Source organism: Phymastichus coffea, unplaced genomic scaffold (genome assembly GCF_024137745.1).
Source record: "Phymastichus coffea isolate CEN01 unplaced genomic scaffold, Cenicafe_Pcof_1.1 PCOF00120, whole genome shotgun sequence".
In the NCBI taxonomy this organism is placed as follows: Eukaryota; Metazoa; Arthropoda; class Insecta; order Hymenoptera; family Eulophidae; genus Phymastichus; species Phymastichus coffea.
This window is the reverse complement of record NW_026706931.1, coordinates 329,069-353,894: the sequence shown is the minus strand read 5'-3', so window position 1 is coordinate 353,894 and position 24,826 is coordinate 329,069. Positions and strand designations below refer to the sequence as shown.

General features: G+C 57.8%; 2 protein-coding genes across 7 annotated transcripts in view; both read left to right on the top strand.

Moving 5' to 3' along the window:
• LOC131671161 (TWiK family of potassium channels protein 9-like) overlaps positions 1 to 24,826 on the top strand; it is a 92,743-nt gene that overhangs the window by 10,635 nt on the left and 57,282 nt on the right. For 4 of the 6 annotated variants that reach the window (XM_058947391.1, XM_058947390.1, XM_058947387.1 and 1 more), the window contains exon 2: positions 20,075 to 20,128. The exons of 1 other annotated variant lie outside the window; for it this stretch is intronic. The gene's annotated coding sequence lies outside the window, so the exon portion shown is untranslated. Of the gene's footprint in view, positions 1 to 16,644; positions 16,900 to 20,074; positions 20,129 to 24,826 lie in introns of those variants that run through there. One more of the 6 variants, XM_058947388.1, reaches the window with a different exon arrangement.
• On the top strand, positions 20,141 to 21,170 carry LOC131671162 (serine/threonine-protein phosphatase PGAM5, mitochondrial-like). The gene has a single exon (XM_058947393.1). The coding sequence runs from the start codon at positions 20,219 to 20,221 to the stop codon at positions 21,038 to 21,040; it is 822 nt and encodes a 273-aa protein (XP_058803376.1). The 5' UTR covers positions 20,141 to 20,218; the 3' UTR covers positions 21,041 to 21,170.

Below are 24,826 nucleotides of genomic sequence, written 5' to 3'. Positions count from 1 at the left end.
CTTTTTCTACCTCTACAATTTTCGAACTTTACACTTTTCTACCGCTACAATTTTCTACCTCTACATTTTTCTATTTCTATAATTTTCAAACTCTACAATTTTATACCTCTAGTTTTTCAACCTGTAAATATTGCTACCTCCAACATTTTTCTACCTCTACAATTTTATACCTCTAGTTTTTCTACCTGTACATATTGCTACCTCTACATTTTTCAAACTCTACAATTTTATACCTCTACAATTTTCAAAATCTACAATTTTATACCTCTACATTTTTCTACCTCTACATTTTTGTACCTGTACATTTTTCTACCGCTACAATTTTCTACCTCTACATTTTTCTATTTCTAGAATTTTCAAACTCTACAATTTTATACCTCTAGTTTTTCTACCTGTAAATATTGCTACCTCCAACATTTTTCTATCTCTACAATTTTCAAACTCTACAATTTTATACCTCTAGTTTTTCTACTTGTACATATTGCTACCACTACATTTTTCTGCCTCTACTTTTTCTACCTCAACATTTTTCTACCTCTACATTTTTACAACTCTACAATTTTCAAACTCTACAATTTTATACCTCTACTTTTTCCTATCTCTACAATTTTCTACCTCTACATTTATCTTCAGGTATAAAACAAGTAGAGGTAGAAAATTTTAGAGGTAGAAAGATGTAGAGGTCGAAAAAGTAGAGGGAGAAAAATGTAGAGTACCTTTCTACCTCTACCCCTCTCGCTCTGCCAGTGCGAGTCAAGTCGAGATCCCGCGCTCGCGCACGCGGTAATGAGGCCGTCGGGGTTGCGCGCACGGAGAAAAGCTGCGCGCAGAGAGGCGTTGGATTTAATTTGGTCCCGGACCCTGCAGCAGTCGCGGCGCGCTCTTTCAATCGGCTGCCGGCGGCCCCCCACGGCTTTGTCGTCCAGCAAAAGCTCTCTTCGTCAGATAAATTGCTGGACCTCTCTCCATCCTGCCTGGCGCGTCCTCGCCTTTATTTATCTCTCATCTGACGCGCTGCTGCCGCTCGATTGGCAAGCGATTGTCCCCGCTCCCGCCTGCGAATGCTCTTTGCCCCGGTTCCGCCGCCGACAGCCCGATCAATTAACCTCCAGCCCCGCGCGACTCCCGTCAACGATCCATCGATTCGTGACTTACGCCCGAGCGGCACTTGTAGGATTCCACTCGCGAGCCGAGCTCGCAGCAGCCAACTTTTCGCTATCGCCCCTCTGCTCGGCTATGCCGCCTTCATCTCAGCCGAGCGGTCAGAACGAGACTCGAGGGAGTGCGAGCGCCTGCTAGCTACGTGCGATATCGCGTGCGCGCGCGAGCACTACGCGGAGGGTTCGGAAGAGCCGAGAGGGTGGCGCCCCCGCCCCCGCCACTCTTATCGACAAACTTCGGCGGAGCGCTGCCTAAAAATTTGTCGTCGAGCGTGACGAGTCCGGCAAACGAGGAAACTTTTGACGCGAGCCTCTCCGGTGCTTTTCACTTTGCGCGAAATGGCGCTTATTGCAGCGCCGATGACTCGCATTGAGGGACAGAGAATAGAGAATCCGCGGCGGATCGATTTCGGAATTCCCCGAGGCCTCGCGCCCGCGGCGTGCTTTCCTTGCCTTCCGCGCTCGCGGCTCCGTGGGGCTCCGGCACAATTGGCTAGGGTCGAGTTAACGTGTGCCCCGCCGGCCGATAATTCTGGCGCGGCCGCCAAGTCGGATGGCCGCTGGCTGTTTGCTCGGGTCGCGCGATCGCTTGCTCGCACTTGCGAATGCGCTCGGGACCTGCACCGGTACCGGCGAAAGCCCTGACTCGACCGCGAACCCAGCGAACGACGAAACAAATGCGGTCCCCGATGAAGACTCGGAGGGGGTTCTGTTGTTCCTCGGATATTCGCGAGCTACAATGCAGCTCGCGCGCGGTTACATCCTGGCATACGTTCAAGCTGAATGGACGTTTAGAGGTGGCAGCTCGCTCGCGAGAGCTTGCGTACAAGGAAAGAGGCTTCCGCGCGTGACGGCGCCAGAGCTGGCAGCGGCCCAAACGACCAAAGCCCCGAGACAAAAGATCCACTTGGTGTCGGAATCCGCTCGCGGCCGCGACTCCGTTGGCTGACTCGAGGAAAACATTCGGCCACTTAATCCTTCCTTCCTGCTTCCCGCCACGCTGTTCTGCGCGGCTTCGCCGGGCTCGCGTAGCGTCGCCGACGCCTTACAGCCGTGGCTCGCGCACCGGCTCTCCCGACGGTCGAGCGACACGGAGAAAAAGCGCGAGCAGCGAGGGCAATCGGCAAAGTCACGCAATCGGAACGGAGGGTCGGGGGTCCTTTTGTTGGCTCGGGGGCGGCGCGCGGCGGCACTCAGCGAGCGCCACGCGAGTTATCTGCAACTTTGCACTCTAACTGGCAACAATTCGTAGGCAAACAATCATGGCGGCGCTGGCGAAACTTTGGCCGGATTCGCCGAGGGCCTCGCTTAATGGCGTCCGCACGCAGCGCGCCGCCGCCGCCAGCAGCAGCGCTTCTTTCAGCCGGGCAATCAGCAGCGGTGCGCGTCGCCATACGGACCGCGACGGCGTTAAACTCGCGGGCCGAGTTTCGTCGTCGAGCGGACGGCAGCTCGACTATCGGCGACACGGCCGCTGGACTTTCGTGGGCGGACACAGCAGCTCCGGCAATAACCAACTGCCAGGCTGCTTTATCTCACGGCTCTCTGGGCGTCCAATAACGTGCCGTCGATGGGCAGCGCCAGTCTTGGTGCGTGCAGGCGCAGAGAGGCATCGCAGCGCCGCTCGGCCGCTGCAGTCCTGCGATTTGACGCATTCGAGCGACTTTACGGGGCAGCGCTGGCTGCTTTGATCAGTCGGGCGCCGCGCGATCGATAGAGCTGCGCGCAATGATTGTGGCGCGTGCGATTTGCGCGAACGAGATCGCGCGGCTCGGAATAATAGTGGCGGCCTCTCGGCCACGACGGACGGTCGAGAAATAGCGACGCGGCGTCCACGTTCGCTCGACCGCGGCGCCGACCGCGAGGCGCAACAGCCCGGGGCACGGCGCTGAAATTGCAGGCTCGGGGTCGTTGTTTGCGCCGAGCTTTCCAGCGACGACGGCTGCAGCTCCATCAATGCTGGCTTTATCAGAGGCGATATTTCCGCGTAATACTCGGCGCGAGCGCTGCGGCCGAGGCGGCGGCGAGTAATGGGACTATTACGCGCCATGAATTATGAATTTTTCGCTGATTTGCGCGGAAAGGTGCGGCGGAACCCGGCATCCATCTCGGGCTTTCCTCTACTTGCAGGGCCGCAGCGCGCAGATAAGTCCGGCAGACTCGGAGATTCAACGATTCGCGTGATCGATCGGCCGCGGAACAACGAGCGACTTTGCCCGCGGCGAGCGCTGTCGAGGAGCCGCCGCCGCCGCAGTGCCCGCGCGCCCGCTCCTCGTCCCGATCGATCGCGCGCTAATTTGCTGGCCTGCGCAAACACCGCGATCGGGCGTGCGGGGCGCGAGGGCTCGGCACCGCGCACGCACGCCACTCGAATGAGTAATGAGCTCGCGAAAAATATCGGGCGTCCGCCGGCCGCGGCGGGACTGACGAAAGAGCGACGCGCGCGAGGCTCGGGTGGTCGGGCGGCGAGGGGGCGAGCGTGACGAATGGCGCGAGATCGGCAGCGCGGGCACGCGTCATCGGCGATGGAATGCCGCTGGCTCGAGAGGTCGGGCGCTCGAACGCCGATGTGCACGAGCGATCGCCGGCCGGCCGGCCTCCCTCGAAAGGGCACGGCCCAGATCGATGGGCTATGTGGCGCCGACGGCCGCCGGGATGCCCTCGTCGGATGACGCGCTCGCAGAGGCCGTCGCCGGCAGCGTCGTCTCAATTACGCGGGCTGCTCCTGGCGGAACGCGGCACTCGTTGCTGTCGGCGCGGACGCTCGCGATCGGCCGCGCGCGCGCGCGCGCTCGCTGCGTCGCCCTCGGCGGCCGTTTTCTTCTTCTTTTTTTTAATGAGCGCGCGCCGCACGCGCCCGGGCGAAAAGTGCTCGCAATTAAAGCGAGAGCACAGTGCAATTAAGCCGACGTCCGCCTTGTTCTCTCATTTTTTTCGCCGCGTCTCGAGCCAGATAATTGGAAAGCTCGGCCGGCCGAGGATATTTGGCTTTGTTGCACCTTGCCGCGGTGTAGTTCGAGCAGGATTCGATTGTGACGAGTCGGCGTGGCGCGCGCGACTCGCTCGTCCGTCCACTGGGAAATTAATTGACCTTCTTTCCACTTGCGCCCGTCTTAGCTTTTTCCGGCGGCTCGCGAGGAGGTGGATGGGGAGTCTGCCCTCGCGTGCCCGGAAAAACTACTCCGATGGTCTTGCCGACTACGTGCTCGTCCGTCTCTCTGGCGCTGCGCGAGTCAGTTGTTTGTCTCCTTACTTTGCTCGGCCCCGGCCGGATCTCTCCTCGGTGAACAACTCTCTCTCTTTCTCTCTCTCTCTTTGCGCGAGTGCACGCACAGCTAATTATTCCGTTGCTACGTCGGATCGCTCACGCAACGGCAATTAAGCCGCTGCGCGCGGCACTCGACTCTTTTGCTAACCGCGTGGCTGGCAGGCGGCAGTAAAGTTTCGGCGAGTCGCCGCGGCGAAATCCGGGCTGGCGTTTGCCTCGTGCATAATGCATGCGGCTAGGGATCGCGTGTCGTCGGCCGTAATATCGCGGCTCGCGTAATTGGTCGCCGTGACTTAGACGAACGACCGAGAAGTGCGCGCACATATGCTTAGGCTCTCGCGCACATCCGTCTTCCGGCGGACGAGGCTTTGCGGGCGATTGGCGCCACCACTCGTCGGCGTACGAAACGCCTCTGTCACGACCTTGCCGCTGCTCCTCTCTCAGCTCGGCGTCCCGGCGCCAGCCTTTCGCCCGACAAACGTCGCGTCTTTTATCTTTGCTGCGTTCGCAGGTAATTACGACGATTCGCGCGCCCGCGTTCTCTCGGGCCGGCTGTCGGTCGCGCGACGCAGCGGCATCGTTCGATGGACGCCGACTTATCGAGAAACTCGTCGGAGCCGTTCGCAGTGCGGAATATTGCATAATTAAAAACCGCAGCCACTCTGGCTGCAGTCGTGTTTTTCACCGTGATTAGGTGCGCGCCCGGGTCGCGAGCTTTTATTATTAAAATCAAATGGCCGCGCGAACTTAATAAAGCGCGATGGCATTTGAGCGGCGCCCAGGAGCGGAGCGGACAAGCGCGAAGGAACGAAAGAACGAAGGAAAGAGGGCGCGAGCGTTCGCTGGAAAATTGAACAAACGATATCCGGCGAAAGTGCGCAGCCGAAAATTGACGTGGCGAGGGAGAGAGACGGCGGCAAAGGGCCCTCGGGCTCGGCTCGCTCTCTCTCCCGCCCCCCTCGTTCCGCCTCGAGAGTACACACGACGCCTTATCGCGATCTCGCCACTTGAAGTAGATACACAAGATAGGGGCAGCGCGGTGGGCAGAGAGGAGCCGAGTCGGATAACGCTCTCTTCGTTTGTGTGGAGATGGCCGTATCGCGGAGCGCCCGTCGCAGCCGCGAGGGCACTTATTCAGCAGCTGCGTCGTGAAAGCGCGCCCGGATTGATCCGCGGGCCCCGCCTTCACCGGCACCGTCTGGCGACCTCCGCTTCGATCAGCTGCTACGTGCACTGTCGCGCCAATTTCATTTATTGCTGCTTCCGAGAGCAATAACTTCTCATTAGGAGGACCGCATCGGAATGGGCATCGCCGAGCGGGCGCGCGACCCTGGCGACCGCGCGCGCGTCGCGCGTGTCGCGCGTGTCGCGCGACGACCTCTCGTCGGTCGCAGCCTGGCGTGGGCGGAACAGCGCGGCAATTTATAAAAGTTGCCGAGCGAGCTGCCTGATGCCGCGAGGCGTTTAGTGGGCCGCTCGAATTTACGGAGCCTGCAGAGAATACAGCCATGGCTAATGTCACATTATCCGCAGCCTCCATTACTCCCGCCGTAAAAATGGATTATATCTGCGTATATCCCGATATATTTGCCTCGTCGAATCCATTATTCTGGAAATATCTCTCTCGGATCGTCCGCGCGCACGGAGACGAAGCGAAGGAAGGGCGCGAGATACGAACTCGAAGGGAGCTCGCGGGGCCCGTTGCCTCGGTTAATGGGCACTTATTTCGTAATTATTGGAGCTTTGCTCGCTCAGCCAGCTAAATTGGCACTCGCGATATTCGGACTTTCATCCAGCGCAGGAAAGGAGAGAGAGAGAGAGAGAGAGAGAGAGCGAGAGAGAGACCCGTTCGAGGATTCCGTCCTTTGAGCGTCGAGAAGCTTGTTTCGTCGGATTCCTCGAGTGTCGTCGAGAGAAGGAGGGGCGAGCGTATGAAGTCGCGATACCGTCAAGCAAGAGTGAGCCGGCATCGAGGCGCTAACGAGCGAGTAGGCCGCGCGAGTCTTTGATCAGGGATTCCTCGATGCTCGCTCGCTCGTCGATTCGGCAAGCGAGTTTGCGAAAGAAGGCGCGCCCGAGCGGCGAAGGGGAATAGCTAATTACGAAATGAGTTTGGAAGCAAGTACGCCGCCAGCAGAAGCGTCTGTTAATGTTAATGGAGCTCCCGGAATTCGCGACAATTATTCCGTTGGCCGCGCCCCACTCCCCGGGCTGCCCTGCGTGCAACGCCGAATTCCTGCCGCGCCGCCGCCGTCGCGGGTATAGCTATACGCGCGCCGGCTGTCTTTCCGAGAAGCCAGGCACTTGTCGCGAGTATTCTGCTTGCCGGCTATTCTTTTGCCGGCGTGCCGTCGTCGCTCGCGACGCTCGTGGCGCGAGCATTGGATTTTGCCTAATTAGCATTCTTCTCCGTTGTTCGCGTTGTCCTGGCGAGGAACTCGGCCGTAGCGGCGCGTGCTTCGCGCCTATATCGCGCCCGGTCGCGCTTTACGGCGGCGCAACGCCCGCCGCGAGCTTTGGCGCGGCGATGATAAAAATTTTATTAGATTTGTTATACGGCACGGCCCCCGAGTTGGATGTTCGTAGCGCAGCTTCGCCCGCGGAAATCCCCCTCGCGAGAATAAAAGTTGTACACGGAGCGGCCCGACAGCGGCGAAAATCAATAGTGGCGTGTCGGGTAATCGTCGTTTTTACCCGGGCTGCGCAAAGCGGAACAACCACGAGCTCCCTGGAATATTTGGGCGACGGGCGCGCCAACGCAGCGGCCGTATTCTTCTCGGGGCGCGGACTAATCAGCTGCGCAGATCCTCCCCGGGACGAGCTCGCCACCGTTCGCCCATTATCGTCTAAGCGATCGACGCTAACGAAAACTCGATACGAACTGGCGAGCCCGGCGCGCCGACAGTTCGCTGGGTCGGCCGTGCTCGCGTCTGCGTTATTACGGAGCGGCGCTAACGCGCCCGTTGCACTTTTGTTGCGATGACCTCGAGCGCGCCGAACAAGCAACTGTTTCGCTCGCGATTGATTTACGTTTTCCATTTGGCCGTCCATAAACGAGCCGAGCCGCCGCGAGGCAGCGTATACGCGCGCGCCGCCAGCTTTTGTTCGGGCGCCACCCCCAGCCCGCCGCGTCTCTTCAAATCCGCTCGTCGATAAAATGTTTTTGCTGGAGCGTTAATTCGGCCCGAATCTAGCGGAAGTAATTTGCATTAGGCGCCAAACGTTTTTCCGCGCATTGATTTTCACTTCTATTGCCGCTCGAATAATCGCGCCGGGGCGGACGCTCTCGAACAATCCATCGCCAGGTACCGCTCGAGCCATCTCTCTTGCTTTTTTTACTGGATTTCGACGCTCCCGCTCGTTCGCTCTCTCTCTGTCGGACATTTTTCGCACCGCTGAAAAAATCGCGTTCATTTCCGAGTCCCACGTACACTCGTACGCTCGCTCGCCCAGGCGTGTTATCTCAATGAAATTGGCGCTCTCGCAGCCGAAAGCCCCTGCTCTGACAGTATTATTGTGGATTTACGTGCGAATCGAAAATTGTGTAATTCTATATGAGGCCGCGCGCGCTCGCTACTAAATACGAGCGTCAAGCATATTACTCATGAATAAATCGGAACGGTTACATGGGTCTCGTTGGAAGCTCCGCAGCGCACCAGTGAACCGAGGAGTAGGATCACTGCGGCTCATAAATGAATGCAGCGCTCGATCAAGTGGGTGCAAACACGAGCGTCACGACAACGGGCATTAACGGGCGGCCGCGAGCGAATTCGATGCGAACGCCGGAACTCTGCGGAGCGGAGATGGAGCGGGGGGGGGGGGGGCGGCGGCGAGAACAATGCCTCGACCCGATGATCCTTCGCAGGAGGGATTCGGGCCTCGCGTCTGGTTGCGAGTTCAGCGACAATGCGCCCGCATGCCTGGTCGTCGTCGTCGTTGTCGTCGTCGTCGTCGTCGTCGTCGCAGCCACGGGCTTCCGTCTTTTGTCCGCGGGCCGCAGAGACGAGCCGCGCGACACGAAGGACTGCGCCCAGCCGCCGACTGCATCGAGTGCATTGGAAATCGCGACTATATTTTTATCCGAGCCAGCCCTCGCGCCCTCGCCATTGTTTGCGCGACGGCGCGGCCTTTGTCTCGAGACTGCTAGCTTCAATCTCATTGTACGCGCGCCCCTTATTTTGCAACGATATTTCATCAAGTTTTTCCCGACTGCAGCCACCGCGAGTAGCTTAGCTGCTGCTACTGTAGGCATTGTTCCGCCGGGTCTTTGTTGATTTTTCAAATGCGAGTGCGCCGCCGCCTCCCCCGGGAAATGCTTTCTACTTGGCCCTCCCCAAATGGGCCGCGAATTCTACGCAATTCATAGCGAATCTCGTTGACTCGGTAAGCGACAACAAGGCGCTGCAGCGGGGGCGAGCGGAGAGGGGCAAAGGGTTATTTCTCTTTACGGTTTTTCAGTTATGCGAGCCGCTCGTCCGGAATACGGAACTCGAGTTTTGGGGCGAACGCCGCGCACAGAGGGACCGCACGCGCACAACTATTTCGTAATAATACCTGAAAACGGGCGGCCGACAAAGGGAGCAAGGTGACTCGTGAAATAGACCAGAGCCCCGTATAGGTAGAGCCGATGCAATTAACGAAGCAGCTCGCGTGGAACGACCGTGGGCCAGAAAATTGCAGGTTCCCGAGGAGCTTGCAAGCTCGCGCCTGTGCAGGTCCGACGTGACGGGAGAGCGAGACGCCGCCGAGGTAACGCGGCCTCGGGCAAAACACCGACGGCACTGAGGTGAGCGCACCGCGCGCTCTTTGGCGCCGTCATCAGCTATGCAAATGCACTCTTTCCCGCTCGAGTGAAAATCCGTGCGCGGAAATAAGCAGGCCTGCGCGGCAGGAAAGAGCGCGGGGTCGTACGAGCCGCGAAACAGCAGCGATAATTAGCGTAACCGCCTGGCGTAAGCGGAGCCGGTCCGCAGAGTCGCGGCAGCGGAGCGTGGGCCGGTCGTCGAGGCTCCTGCGGCGCCGACGGGAGAAGTAGGGTCAGGGCGGAGCCGCAGCCTCTGCCCCGGCTGCCTGGCCGACGCCGCTCGCGCGCAAACCCGGCCGTTAATTACACAAACGAGCCCGGGCGCCACTGGAGCGTGGCCCACAAAGCGAGCCCCCGCCACTCGGCGGCGCGCTCGTAAAGAGCTCGCTTAATTGAAGAATGCAATAAAGAACTGCCGGCGGAATCCACTCCGGGCGGGCCGCCTCTTCTCCTCGCGCTGCTCGCAACAACTTGGCGAGACGGAGGCTCGCGCCCCGTTTTTGCGAGCCGGCGCGCCAACTAACGACTCGCCAAGTGTGACCGATGGGCCGAGTCGCGCGCGGCTTTCGGGAGCGACGAGCGCCGATCGATCAGCCGGCGCGGCAGCAAGCTGCTCGCAATTACCATCGCGCTCGCTCGCGCGATTAATAGCCAAAGCAATTTGTAGCTGGCTGCGAACAGGACCCGGCGCGCTTTCGCGGAGCGCTCGACTTCGATCGCCGGCTGAAAAGTCCGCTGGGGGCGGCTGATCGGCCTCGCCGAGAAGCGCCGAGTCCTCGGAGTCGGGCGCGCCGCGAGCGTCCGCGCGGAAAACACCGCCGCGTAACGCGCTTAGCGTGATTGCGACGCGTAATTTAGCCGGCGCGCGCGACGCCCTATTTGCTCGAATTTTCTCCGTCAGCGGCTACGAGCGGGATGAAAAGTGGGCTCGCGCGTTGGCCCGCATTAGCCGGAGTGCAGTCGCGGCAAAACAAACGACGACGATAAAGCCAGCTGGCTTTCCGAGCGAGCGGCTCGCGGCATAAGTCGATCCGACCGCTCGCAGTGACGCGAGTCGGCGTGCGCGGCGCCGGCTGCGCGGGCTTCTGCCCCATTGACTGCTCGCCGGGCTCGTTGCGCTTTCACCTCGGCGCGCAACTTGAGAATCGGCCGGTGCATCGACCCGCGAGCCGAAGACGACGCCGACGACCTCGCCAAAGAGCTTTGGCGGCCGGCCGGCTCGCATGCGAGCGGCCTGGTCAGGCGAGAACTACCTGCAGCAAGTGCCGCGTAACTTCGTTTGGGGACTTGCTGCCTCGCGAAGAGCGTGCTCTCTAATCGAGTTTCCGCGTTCGCTGCGTCCACACAGAGATGCATCAATGGCCCGTTCGTTTGGAGCTCCGCTCGCGTTTGCCGCGCCTCGATTAATAAGCGGCCTCTCCGCCGAGCGGCCACGCTCGCCCCAGACGCTCGCTCGATTGTCCCCCCGAATCCTCGCGCTTTCCGGTCTGCCGCTGGAGCGGACTGCGACTCGAGGCCTCCTCCCCGCCGACAATGTAACTACTTTTTAGGCGCGCGAGACGCCAGATTGAAAATTGTCGAGCCAACTTTTTAGCGAGCTTTTTCCGCGCTTCGGCTCTACTCGTCCCTTCACGGGGAGTTGTAAATCGCTTTTTTCGTTCATCGCTCGAATTCTATTCTTTGAATGCGCGCCCCGACAGCCAGCCAGCCTCGCCCCACTCGAAAAAGTACCGCGCGACAAAACTGCTCGCTCGCTCTGGCTGGTGGCAAAATAAAAAGAGAAAAAAGGACAAAAGCCGCGTGCGTACAAGTGCGAGAGCATCGAGTTTGAAAGAGTCACGGCTGCGCTGAAAAATGATGCACCACTACGGCTCGATGTACACCGAGACGTACTCTCCGCGTAGATTAATTATTTCGCGGCAATCTCTCTCGCTCTCCCTGCTTCTTATCGCCGAAGCACTAGCCCTTCGGCTGTCGCCTGACACTGCGGCTGAATGATCGTCACTTAAAAAACCAGACTTTGTTGTTGTATTACGCTCGCTGCGTTCGCGAAAAACCTCCCTAATTCGTCGAGCTTTTTGCCGTCGGTAATGACCTGTCATTCTCGCGAGGTCATAATACTCCTTACACGTGGATCGCCGCTTTTTCGACGACGAGATTGGATTCGCCGAGAGCCAAAGAGGGGAGAGGGATACTCGCTGAGATATTGCTGCATAGTCATTAGCGCCAGAGTCCGCGAGGAAATGAAAATTAAAAATATGGTCGCCTTATTGGTATGAAATGGGCTCTTAAAGCGTGCTTAGCGGAGGGATTCGTCGCTAGGGGGGGGGGGGGGGCGTGTCGGGCCAAGTTACTGTTATTATAACGAGCGGCATGCGCGTGCGAGGCGCGCTCGCGCGAAAAAGGGAGAAGAAGCGATCGCTGTTATCAGGCGGCATGGCTCGTGCGTCAAGGGGTTACCCTCGAGCATTTTTGCGCCGCGGCGTCGACTCGTCGGATTGAGTGAGCCGATCGAAAAATCGATCGTAAGGTGCCGATGAATATTCGATGAGGTAGTGCGGAGCAAAACGACAGCGCAACTCCGGGGCACCCGTGGGCATACGTGGGCGCGGCGGTGGACAGTGTGTCGGCTAATTGGCTCGACGTCTCGCGAGCCGCTGTATACACGCGCAAACAGGCCGGCGCGGCGCCCTAATTCTATGCTCCGACATGGCCGGGCGCAGGATCTGGCGGTGAGCGAGCGGGCGACGGATTGCGTCGGCCCCTCGCCACAAAGGGGCTGCACAGTCAGCTCGTTCGGGCCACGACCGCCACGGATACTTATTCGAGTTATTAACAAGTATATCGGGCGACCCTCTGCCGATCCTTTGAGTCGGCGTCTCTGCGCTCCGAAGTTATTAGCGCTGGCTTCGCAGTCGAGTCCTTTGCGACGACTTTGCGGCATTGTCAAAGCTGCTACGGGCGAGCGAGTGCGTACTCGGTGGCGGAGAAAAACGAGGTGGCGGAGGAGTGCCGCGATCGCCTAGTCGCGCGAAGGACGCGCGCTCGTTCGTCATCGGGCTGAAATTCAATTGGCGACGCTCGCTCCGAGCTCCTCGGCCGCGCTCCCCGCGCAGCTTTTCGCAACCGGCAATTTATGGCGCGTCAAGCAGTTGACGCGAGAGCGAGGCGACGCCGCGCCACCGAGCGGCTAATCGATCCAGCGACCGAGCGAGGAAGCCGAACGCGGCACTCGCGGGGAGCACGAGACGCGCGGCCGCGGCGACCGATCGAAATTCAAGGGCTTCGCTGGCGGCACGCGTTGCCGAGGACGTGCGAGCGGAGGCCGAGTCGTGGGCCGAAAGAGGAGGGCAGGCGTCGCCATCGGAGGCTCGACATCGCGTGCAATTAGATATGGAGATGTAGGCAGCGAGCTGCCGAGGCGGCGGCGACGACGACACGAGTTCGAGTGATTTGCACGCGAACGATCCCGCATGCGCGAGCGGCCAAGACGCGAGTAATCACGCCGTGATGGCTGTGAGTAATTGAGCGGAGCACTTGCTCGGCTGTCGGCGGCCCTCTCGCCGAAGCCTCTCGATAAATCCAATTTTTTTCCCCGGCCCCTTTTTTTCGTTTTGCCAGCCGGCCGCGCCACTCGTTCGAGGCGGATCACCGGCTGGGCGCTACGAGGCATCAATCGACTCGACGCTCGACGACGAGCCGCTCGTTTATATTTGGCGATGCTTTGCTCTTCGCCCGGCGTAATTATATGTTATTGGTCCGCAGCCGAGCATCGACCAAAAACAGCGCGAGCGTATGGGCATGCGTACGGGACAAATAAGCCGAGCGAGAGCGCTGGAACAAAAGAACGTGGCGCAGCGAGTGCTTTGAAAAAGGGGCCAAACGCAAGTACGACTATTTAAATAGCTGCTGCTGCAGCCGCCGCCGCCGTTGTCGAGCAAATAACTCTCGCGAACAATAGCCTTCATAACTTCCGCCAATTTGTTGACTCGAGGCGGCCCAAAGCGTTTTCCAATTTCGCCCTGGTATCAAATTATCATGGCGCGCGCTTGATACCTAATCCCTAATCATTTTCCGATATGCACTCCCGTTCGCTACTTCGCTCGCACACGCCTTCGCACTCAAAGGAACTCGACGCGCTAGGCCGGGCCTGCTCTTGATTGCCTGTCGATTGATCCGCCGCGCAGTTAATTGCAAGCCGGCGCGGCCGCGACCGTCCTCGCCCGTCGCGAGCGGCCGGGCCGACCAGGGCGCGCCGAGTAGGTGCCGTAAAGAAGCGCAGCAGCAGCGACGGCAGCCGAGCTGTCGGTCGAATTATCGATGAAAAATGCCGGCCGCGCGAGTGCGAGCCAGCTGCGCGGAATGCGGTGCGAGGACGCAGCTGGCAGCCAGGGAAGCGCGAGATGCGAGCCCGAGGAAGAAGCGCAGCCAGCCACTGCGCGCCGGCCTCGGCTATCTCGGCCAAGTTAAGGTATTATCCCTCGTCGTAATTCCGCGAGCTTATAGCTCGGCGGCTGCTGCTGCGCACGTGGCACTGGCGGCCCTTTCATAAACTGCCTGGGCTTTTTGCGCGCCTCCACTCGCTGCCGCGCGCCGCCGACGAGCTGTTATCTGCCGAGATTACATGCCTCCCTCCCCCGGCTCGCCGCGCCGCGAATATTTTCCTTTGGCCAACTCCGCGACCAGCCCCCCCCCCCCCCCGCCGTTCGGACCGATCTCGCTTCTCCCCGCGGTCCACCGAATTTGCTTTCGATTGTCTGCTTCTCCCCGTCGGCCGTATTTGCGAACGACAAACATTTGCGAGCCGTTGATAAGTAGCGAGTCGGCTTGTTGGCGTGTTGGCTGTTGGAGCACGCCAATGAAAGTACGATATCCACTTGCGGAAATTGCTTCTTCTCTTGCCAACCAGTCAAAGGACAACTTTCAGTTAGACTTCATACGCGCCAACTTGCTCCTCAAAAGTTCGCTGCGAACTTGCTCATTTTGCGAAGGGAGTGCGTAGCGCGATGGCCGTGGCCCTCGACAGCCATCGAGAAATCGATAATATTTCGAGAGGCTGCAGAGAGCCGGGCGACAAGTCGCAAGGAGAGCGTCGAAAGAAAGGGTGAAAGAGGGCGTGAAAAACAGCGTGCTGGAAAGTCGGTTATTCGCCATTGCCCGGGCAGTTTCTAAGTGACCGCGATAGACCAACTTTTTTCGTGCTCTACTTTAACGGTCTCTCTTTCTCTCTCTCTCTCTCTCTCTCTCTCTCTCTCTCTCTCTCTCTCTCTCCCTGTCTATCCATCCTGGCAGCACTCTCAGTTCGTGGCTGTTTTCTTTTTTGGCCCCGCAAACAGAGAGAGGGGGTGGGCGGTCGGATGCCTCCACCCAGCTCGTCTTTCGCGCGAGGCTTTTTGCAAGCAGCAAATAAAGTAGCGAGCAGCAAGTGAGAGCAGCTCCCTTCTGGCCTTCCGGCGCGAAAAACATCGCAATTTCGTCGCTGGGAGGAGGCAACACGCCATACGTCTTGCTCTCGGCCTCGCCTCGTTATTTCTCTCGCGCTCTCCCGAGCTCATGGTTTATTCGTCACGGCGACGGCTGCGGCGACGAGCGCGCGGATGCCTCCTCGCGTCGAGATGCATCCGCAGACAGGCGAGCCGACGAAGACGAAGGACCGGGAGCCAGCTGAAATATGATCGGCGCGGCTCGTCGACAGCCGCGCGGCCGCGCGCCCAGACAGCTATACGTGTAGGCTCGGCGCGAGTGCTCCGATGCCCGACAGACACGCTTTTCCACTCTGCCAAACTTGCTCGCTGGCGCTGAGCTTTTACCCTGGGCCGGCCCCGCAAGACTTGGCGCAACTCCTGCCTGAGCGGATTTGCCCCCGGAACTAACTCGCGCGCGTTAATGCACTTTTACGGATTTTCTGGCCGAACTTGCCTCTACCTGCGCCCCGCCCGCCGCAGCACTTCGAGCTAAAGATTTTTCCGAGCCCCGCGTACGTGGCCGCCGATTGCGCGCAATCGACCGACCGATGCCCTCCTCCGCCCCATTCCCCCCGCGCCGTTCCTGCCGGCCAAAGTCCGCTCGGCTGTCGAAAAAAGCCCCGCGTCACCGCCGCGCGACCCCTCGGATCAGCTTTCCCCACCCCGAACACCAAAGCAAACGGCTCTCGGCCACTTGGTAACTCCCTTTTCCTCAAACGTGTATTTTCTCGTTCTGCCTTTCTTTGTCCTCTTAGCTCGCTGAATTTCCTCGTCTGCGCGCGCGTCGTCGGGGCTTGCCTGATCGCCCCACTCGTGAAATGCAGCAAGGTGCCGGGGTACCCAATACGCGGTTGACTGTTCGCGCGCGGAAAAATCAAAGACAAACATCGGCTGGGCGGACAGCTCCGACGAGAAAGTGCAATTAGATGAAAACAAAGCGAGATACATCGGCCGACTTGCTATTAGTATCCATTAGCGGGTATATCCCGCCGCCTCGCTTTTCCCACTTCTATATCTGGCTGCTCGAGCAAATCCTGTGCGCCGGCAAATCGACCACGTATATACTTTCTCGACGAGTCTCCGACGCAAACAGTCGGCTATCCGCTGAAATAATAGAGCCAACTTTCGCGAACGCGCACCTGAGGCGCAACATTCTCATTTGCAAGCCAAACAAAATCCCAAATGCTCGGCGCTCGTTCGTCGCCGCAGCCAACTTTGCTGTATCCGCTCGATAATCAGCAATTGCCACGGGGACCTGGATCTGCTCGCGTGCCTTATTATTCATCAGCCGTTGTCGTATAGTTGCGCAAACAAGATAGCCGCATGGCTGATGTAAATAAGACCCGTTGAGCAGGCAAATGTTGCAGCTAAAATGTTTACGATGCCGACAAAACAGCGCTCGGGCGCGTCGCGTCGCACGGGCGATTTCCCTCCAAGATAAATCTTGTTCTGTTTCTTGTAGCTGTCGTGTTCCTCGGGCGCAGCGGTGTATCTTTAGAAACGGGAAATATTGCCGAGGCAGCAGCGTCGACTACGCCAGCAAACTTCCGCGTATACATTTCAAATATCAACACATATCCCCTAATAATATTCTATAGAGAATCATAGTTTGCAGAAACGCGATTGCAAAACTCCGCTCTTGCAGTATTCCGTCGGCTTGCTTTGCCTACTTTTCAGCAAAACTAATTTTATGCACTTTTCATGAATTTCCATAAAGTCACATTTTTACCTCATTCGAAAACGAATAGAAACTTGTCCATGAAAATTCACTTGCATTTTTCAGAAAACATTTTCCATTCGACATACTCTTAAATTTGAATCGACGCGATGTAGAGTTGTAGATGGCGCTTACGGTCATTTAGAACGCACAAACACTGTATAGCGTCGACGTATGTTCTATATATCTTATGTCCGCTCGGGCTCCGAGATGTTAAGTGCCTCCTGAAACGTGCGCTATACGTGCCGTGCAGGTTAGGTTTATCTACAGTTTTATTCCTCCTTTCGTCTGAAAATTGTTTTCAAGCGATAAAATATACTGGTTCCAAAAGAACGTTGCAACAACATATCGTATTCATTACTTAGAGATTATTTCGATGAAGAATCACTAACCAAACCATCTAGTCATTATCTAGCCACAGTGATTTGTTGATAATAGTTAAACGTTTATAAGTGAAGGAAAAATATTTACATTAGTCGATACAGGTAATTTCAATTGTACTTATAACATTTCTGGAAATTAAAATTTAGTTTGTTTTTCTATTCGATCACTAAAATCCACTGTTTGTCGATCCAAACGTTTTGAATTTTCCGTTATATGCGAACTCACCGTATAGAGGGAATAATGTATTGTATGGTGTAGGTTAGTTTTTATAATCATAATAAGAACGTGCGTCTACTTTGATTTATATACTTATCTGTAAATACATAGTCATGTGTCGCGTATTGAATAAGATACAGGTTACGGTGGATGTTATTGTTTTCGTTGTAACTTTTAATTTTTTTTAAGAAAATCTAATATTTTCTTTTTAAAAGGAATTTAATGAGAGTGGAATTTCAAATTTTTGGGTAGAAAAATGTATTTCACCTTTTTTAAAACTTGCTTTGAAATAAAATTTTTCTAACGAAGTTTACTTCGTATTTCGTACTTATTTACCAAAAATAGATACACATTATACCGGTTGCAATATGTAAAAACTGCAGAGGTAAACTCGTTACCTGTAGACAAACTTGAAGTACATTAAGAATAATAAAATGCATTTAAAACTAAAAAATCTTGTTTATGTTATTTATTCGCGAATAAAAAATAACGAACGGCGACTTATTCAAAAAGAGTATAGATGACTGGCGGAATAGTACTATAGGATTATATTGAAAATTGGCAGGAGGCATAAAAGTTGGGTAAAGAACTGGTATTATGCTGTTACGTAAAATTAGCTCGACTAAAGTAAGCAACGATTATTCGAAGATTCTTTTGAAATATAAAAATAGCCGAGTTTTTTTTCGTATAAATAGTGAGTTATGAAAAGGAGCGGAGCGGAGCTGGCGCGAGGTTGAGCGTGTAGCTGCTGAATGGGAGAGCAGAGAAAAGCTGCAGCGCGCAAAAGGGATGCAGGCGGCGGAGAAGTGGGTCAATAGCCTCGAGTCGTCCTCGTTAAGAGAAGCGATTGCGCGAGAGAAATTGTTGACTGTAATCCGGCGAATTTTTCAGCGTTGAATAATTCGACGATACAGTGGGACTTAACAAGTGCGCCTTGCTCGCCCTCCCAGTGTTTTTGCTTTGTCTTGCTGCTTCTTTTTATTTGGATTTGTGAAACGTCGAGCGGCAAGCGGCGCGAAAAAACGGAAAGAGTGGAAACACGGAATCAGGGCGGATCGATGCGCAAACGTAACGTTCATTAGCGTCCAATTATTGTCTGCACTCGAAGCAGCAGCAGAACTGGCGCAGTAGCAAAAAGGGCCACGCATCCTTTTGAGTGGTCGCGGTTGTCGTCGTGGGCGCGCGAGGCGAGCACTAGCCCCGAAGTAAGTGGCCGCCAGTCGGAGATTCGACGCGGACGATCAATGCGACTACGACCTGGGTCCACGGGGGCGAGACGGCGGCAGATCGCGCCGACCGCGGGAGGACAACGAGCGGCCGGCGGTCGGATGAGCAAGCTAAGGAAAACAGGGCTCGGCTAGCGTCTGCAATTAGAGCCGTAGAGAGCAAGTTTTATTTACCTAGCTGGCGGGCAGCTCGTGCATCGATCGCCTCTAACGAAGTCGCGCCGCCGACGCCGGCGTGGCTGTACAGGCCGCGCCAAAGTGCAATCGGTCCTGCGTGGACTTTGGACTTTGGCGGGTTCGCTCGGGCTGGCTCCACTTTCAATCTCGGGCCATTCGCAAGTTGCTCGCGTGCTTCGCGCTCGACTGATCCGCACGGACCTGAGCGCGCCTCCTCCAATCATGCTAAATGCCGCTCGCACCCGGACATTTTCGCGCAGCCCCAAGATGTTGACCTTCGAGTGCTCCGAAGTTGACCAAGTTGACGCTCGGAGCTGCCGTTTCTGGTCAAACTCCCTCCTCGCTTTTCTCTTGCCTCTCCTCGGCTCTCGGCCCTTGGCCCTCGGCCCTCGCTCCTCGCCTCTCCTTCCCGCTGCTGTGAGCCAAGGCAAACAGCGCCGAAACTGATACTGCCGGCGGCGCTGCTCGAGTCAATCGCCGCTCGTGCACAATGAAACAGCGATTAGTGCGCGAGTCGCGAGTCGTGAGTCGCGCGAGACTGATGAGCTTGCCGATGCGATTGCGATCGGCGATCGAGTGAGTTGCGGCAAGAGCGAAAGCGAACAGGGACGACGAGGTTATTCGCGGAGAGCGGGACGGCGAGGGAGTTGGCAAGACAAGCGAATAACGGAGCTCGCGCGCTGCGGAAACAGCTCGCAATCGACTCGACCCAGTTGGTCGGGTATCGCGCGCACAGCTAGCGCTAAGGTGTCAAGTTAGGAGCTGGCTGCGGCCAAGGCGAGCAAACGCAGGGCTTATAATTCAGCGGGGCGAGCCGAGGCAATTGCTGGCGCTCGTCCGGGCAAGCGAGCCGGCAAAGCGGAGCAAAGAGGGCTTTGCGGCTGGAAAAAGCCCCTGTAATGCGTATCAAGCCAGTGGCGCGCTGCACTCCATGCCGCCCAGCTTGCTCGCGGCGGCTGCCTCGGATTAGCGCCGACTCTGCGACTCTGCGACTCTGCGCGCCTACTTTTCGAGCGTCTGCGTCGTCTAATCTCCCCGGTAGACGGCGCCTCGGCTGCCGCCTCATTGACTCTCGAACGCGCAATTAACGTCAGACCGGCGCTTTTTACGCGCGCGCGTCGCCGTTAAAAGCTCTTCCCTAAACTCCCGACAATATTGCGCCCGATGTGCTCGCGATTGCGCTCGCTAATTAATGAGTCGAGCTGCATAATGCAGGCGAGCGGCGCTGCGTTGATTATGCAGCCGGAGCTTCATTTTAGATTTAATCTTCGGCGCGCATTGAAGCGCGCAACTTTGGCGCGATTGCAGCTCGTCAAAAATATAGCTCGCTCGATGATCTTGTGCATAATTAGTCGTGCACCGTCGAGGCTGGCAAGTGTTGCGTGGCCTCGCTAATCTTGCTCTCGGGCGCCGCCACTCGAGCGTCATTGTTCGAGGTTTCGCCGTTTTCTGGGCGCTTTATGGTAATGCAATCAAGCTCCGTTGCTCGGAGCCCCCTGCCCCGCGTCTCCATTACTCGCTGCAATTGCACGTAATTAATCCGCGCTCGCGTTGCGGCGCCAAGACCGAGCAAGAAACGCAATTGACTTCTTGTCCCCGTTGTCCGCTGTGTCGCTCGCTGCGCCTGACTCTCCTCTCTCTCTCTTTCTGTTCGCAGGAGCTGCTGACTGGCCGCGCGGCCATGGACGCGGCCCGCAGGACGCACTGAAAGGTCTGTGTAAGCGACGCGCGCATTACCCACCACAGGCCCCCTTTTCCACCTCGTTCCTCGTCGTCGCTCCTCTCCGCTCGTTCGGTCGACATGCCTCCCTTCGCCAAATACCGCAGTCTGATGGCCGCTGGCGGAGGATTCCTGGGCGGGTTCGGCATCGGTAGCCTAGTGCCGGACAACTTGCGAGTACTGGTGGGCGCCGGCGAGCGGCAGTCGGAGAGCGCGCCCAGCTGGCAGTGGGAGCGCAACTGGGACAAGCTCGAGCCGGCGGCGCAGGCCCCGTCGGCCGAGAGCGGCGCCGCCAAGGGCGACCGGAAGAAAGCGCGGGCGGTCAACCACGTAATACTGGTGAGGCACGGCCAGTACAACACCCGCGGCAAGAGCGACGCGGACAAGTCGCTGACGGACCTGGGCCGGCTGCAGGCCGAGGTCACGGGCATGCGGCTGGCCGAGCTCGACCTGCCCTACACGAGCATCGTCAAGTCGACGATGACCAGAGCCCAGCAGACCTCGGCGCTGATCGAGGCGCAGCTGCCGGGCGTGCCGGTGTCCAGCGACCCGTTGCTGGTGGAGGGCTTCCCTGTGGCGCCCGACCCGCCGCTCGGCCACGTGAACAAGCCCGACCGAGTGGCCCACCAGGACGGGCCGCGCATCGAGGCGGCCTTCCGCAAGTACGTGCACCGCGCCGAGCCGCACGAGCACGAGGACCGCTACTCGGTGCTCGTCTGCCACGCCAACGTCATCCGCTACTTCGTCTGCCGGGCGCTGCAGTTCCCGCCGCAGGCTTGGCTGCGGCTGTCGCTCAACCACGCCAGCATCACCTGGATATCCGTGACGCCCAGCGGCCGCGTGATCTTGCGCTGCTACGGCGAGACCGGCCACATGCTGCCCCAGTGGATATCGTCCAAATGAGGCCTCGTCCCTCGTCCGCGGCCGCCTTCCGCCGGCGCCCGCCGCCGCCCGCCGCCCGCCGCCGCCACCACCCTCGGTTGCGCCGGCCGCTTCCACTCGCTGTAATGTTCTCAGCAATAAATGCCACTGATCAAGCGCAGCTTGCACGCCTCCTCAGCCTTTATTCTCCAGTGTCCGGCCGGGGCTCTCTCTCTCAGCGGGCCGCGCCTCGAGTGTTTCGACTTGACCGGCCTCGAGTGCACTGCAAGTATTAGCGCTGATAGCGCCGATAAGAATCTCCTCGAGATGCGCTCGGCGCTTGACCCTGAGTGCGCGCGACCCCCTTGACACAGAGCCGAGCCCTTTGCGTCGAGTCCACACTTTTTTTCGGCGACTCGGCTCTGGGTCGAGTGGCATCTTGGCGCGCACTCCCGAATCGCCGTTAATTGTGCTCTCGATCCGCGCGTATCGCCTCGGTCGCCGATCCCCGATTCGTGGGGCCACGCCACGGCCGAACAAAGCCTCGGCAACGTTCAGCGGCGGCGCTAAACACTTGCAAACGAGCGCGAGAGGCGAGGCGAACTAGCGGTGAGATAGCGCGCGCAGAGTGGGCGAATGGGGTTGCCAGTGCGGAGAACGAAATCGAGGGAACAACGGGAGAAAAGAGGCGATAGCGAGCGCGCGCGGGAGACAGAGCTATTGTCGCGATATATGGGTCAGTCGCGCTTTCTCTTTGCCGGCACTTCCGTCGCTACATCGCTCGCTCTCTCGTAGCGCCAACTTATTCAATATTAAATGCAAGCAGCAGCAACAGCAGCAGCAGCAACAGCAGCAGCAGCAGCAGCAGCAGCAGCAGCAGCAGCAGCAGCAGCAGCAGCCCTGATAGCGGCCGTTCAACTTTACTCTCGGGCGGCTTTGTGCATGCGTGTCAAGCGGGAATTTCACGAGCAGCCGAGTCGCGGCACAGCGAGTTTCTCTGCACTGTCAGCCGCGACTCTCGCTGCCCGCGTCGTTTCAATGGCCTGCGCCGCTCGCAGAGCACGCCTATTGAAATTTTAATGGGCTGCCGAGATGGATGCCGGTGGGCCGATCGCGAAGGAGCCGCGAGCTCTGCTCTCGCTTCGTGGCCCGCTTCTCGCGAGAACGTCCGTTGCGCTTACCGTGCGTTAATTTACGTACGTTGGTCCGCGAGCGCACGGATGCTTGGGCGATCGATTGGCAACGAGTCCATGGCAACTCCACGTTCTCGCTAATCAACGGCCCATCATTTGCTCGCAGGCGTGTTTTCTCTCGTTGATATCGCGCGCGCTCCGGGCGCGAGAGACGTTCGATGCACGCTTGTGGGTGGCGCGCGGCGAGCTGCAGACAATGTCATCGATGTCTGTCTCCGGCGTGCGCCGCGCTCGCGTTCCGTTCGTTATTGGACGTTTCGCGGCCGAGCGCCGTTCACCGTAAGCGCGGAAGAGCGTCGAGACGTGACTCGAGCCTCGAAATGCCACTAGACTTTCAATGGCTGCCAGACGCGAAGCGATCCCCGACGCGCCGAGTGGCTGGTCCTTTTGGCACAATTATCCTCTCCGCGGCGCCCTCTTGTCTCGTCGCACGTGCTCGCGCGCACCTGCCAAACATCCGCGGCCCCCGACGGCGCTGCGCCGATCGAGCTTACATCTGCCTTCTCGTTACCTCGATCGCTGTCTCCGCGCGTCCGACTAAAACTAATCGACCGGAGGCTGCGACTTCTTGCGTGGCTGCGGCCTCGGACCCTACGCCTCTCGACTCTCGTCTGGCATATCGCAGCGCTTTTCGCGCGCGGCCTCGGCAGATCGATCGCGCCCGTCCCCCTCCCGACGCCGCCGCCGGCTGCCTGCTATCGCGTCTCCTCGGGAAATGAGGATCGAAGGAGGAAATGAAGCAGCAGAGGGCCGTCGCGAGACTACGCAGTCAAGCAGCAATTCCGCCGCTAAGTCAACGATAACTGCATTCCTTTTCTGCCTCGCTTTGCGCCTCGCTCGTTGCTGGCAAAGTGCTCTCCGCTCTTTCCGCGCGACCCGCTTGGCCTCTGCCAAGTCGAGTCTGTTTCAAAAGAATATCCTCGGCTTTGATTTGGCGGGGCGCGCGAGGGCAAATTGACTTTTAATTTGTGGTTTGTCGCGCAAAGTGCTCCCCCCTGTCGCGCGATCTCTCTCTCTCTCTCTCTCTCTCTCTCTCTCTCTCTCTCTCTCTGCCTCTCCGCGCGCGAGATCAAAGCGATAATGCCTTAATTCCAGCGATGAAAGCCACGAGCTCTTACGTTGGAGCCTTCCATCGACTGTGCCACTCGATAACCCTCTGCTACTGGCTGCAGGCGATAACTTTATTGTCCAAGACTGGCCGCTGGGCTACGCTATAGTCGATCCAGACCTGACTCCCCTCGATGAAATGAAAAAGACAAGCGCAGTCGGCGCGAGGGAACGAACCAGCTCTTGGTAAAGCGCCGGCGTGTTTGGGGAGGGGGAGCGGTGCAATCAGTGATTTTGACGTGGCTTTGTGCACGCTACGAGGCATCGCATCCTCCGCGAGCTCCGAGCACTTCCGAATGCGGCTCTTTGAGCGGCGCGCAAAAAGCGCTCGGCGTCTCCGGGTGGCGGGGGTGGCGGCGGGCGGCGCTTTACGCCACGCTTGTCCCGGAATTACAGTGCTCGGAGTAGCTCGGCTAATCCAATTGAGTCGGCCGGGCCACTTTTCAAAGCATACCTGCCAAGCAAACAGCCAGCCAGACACGCCCTGGCGGCGAGTCGCCGCTTTACGGGCAAGCGCGCGACCCCATATCAAATAATCATAATGATAATAATAATAATAATAATAATGCGAGGTCGAAGGAGCGGCCAAAGTGTTATTCCTCTTGAGCGTGTCCAGCTGGGCAAACGCGATTTCCGTGGCGCGAAAAGAAAAGCTGTATAACCGCAAAGTTGCAGTCATGAGGCTGAGCGAGTGGCAGCGGTACGGGGAGTAAGGGAGCCCGCTCGGCACGTAGCAAATATATAAGTCGAAAGTGGCTCCTATTAATACGAGACCCAGTCATTCTTCACAAAGTTTGCGCGGTTCACCGTAATATCTGGAAACGCGCCGTGTCGGCCGTAAAATAAATCGTTCTGCTATTGTCGGCTCCGAATCCACGGCGGCCAAACGAGAAAGAGAGGAAATCAGCCGAACGCAAGCTCGCCTCGGCCGCTTTATCCGCTCCGGACCTTTTCACTGTCATTTTGCAGCTGAAGAATGCCCAACTTGCTGAATGCTTTATCGAGCGAACTTTCGTGCGTGTTAACCGCGAGCCCGCATCCAAGTTGTCGTTGCGCGCGCGCGCGACCGTCCCCGCTCATTGTTTTTTGGTCCGTGCAATATTCCGGTCGCCAGGTCTGACGCGAGGCGCGCGATCGGCGCCCGATTGCCTCTAATAAAGCGTCCAACGGAAGCCTTGGCGGCGACGCATCAATCGGCCGCGTGGCAGTCCAATCGGAGCGATTCTTTTGAAAGCCATGCCCGCGAGCGTGGAGCCCCGAGCCCCTCCGAGCGCCAGCGGTACGCGAGGGAGCAGATAGCGAACGAGCGCAGCGGATGTTCAAATGAACCGGCGATTTTTCTCGTAGATATCCGCCGATGCGAGGCGGAAGCTCGCGCGGTCTGGCATCGCTATACATAATACAGAAAAGCGCCGAGATTGTTGTTGTTGGATCCTTGCTCCTCTCTATCGCTCCGTCTATAGGTTTTTCCACGCTGAAATATCGATTCGCGCTCGCCGCGAGTAATGGAATTCCGGAGTCAAATTTA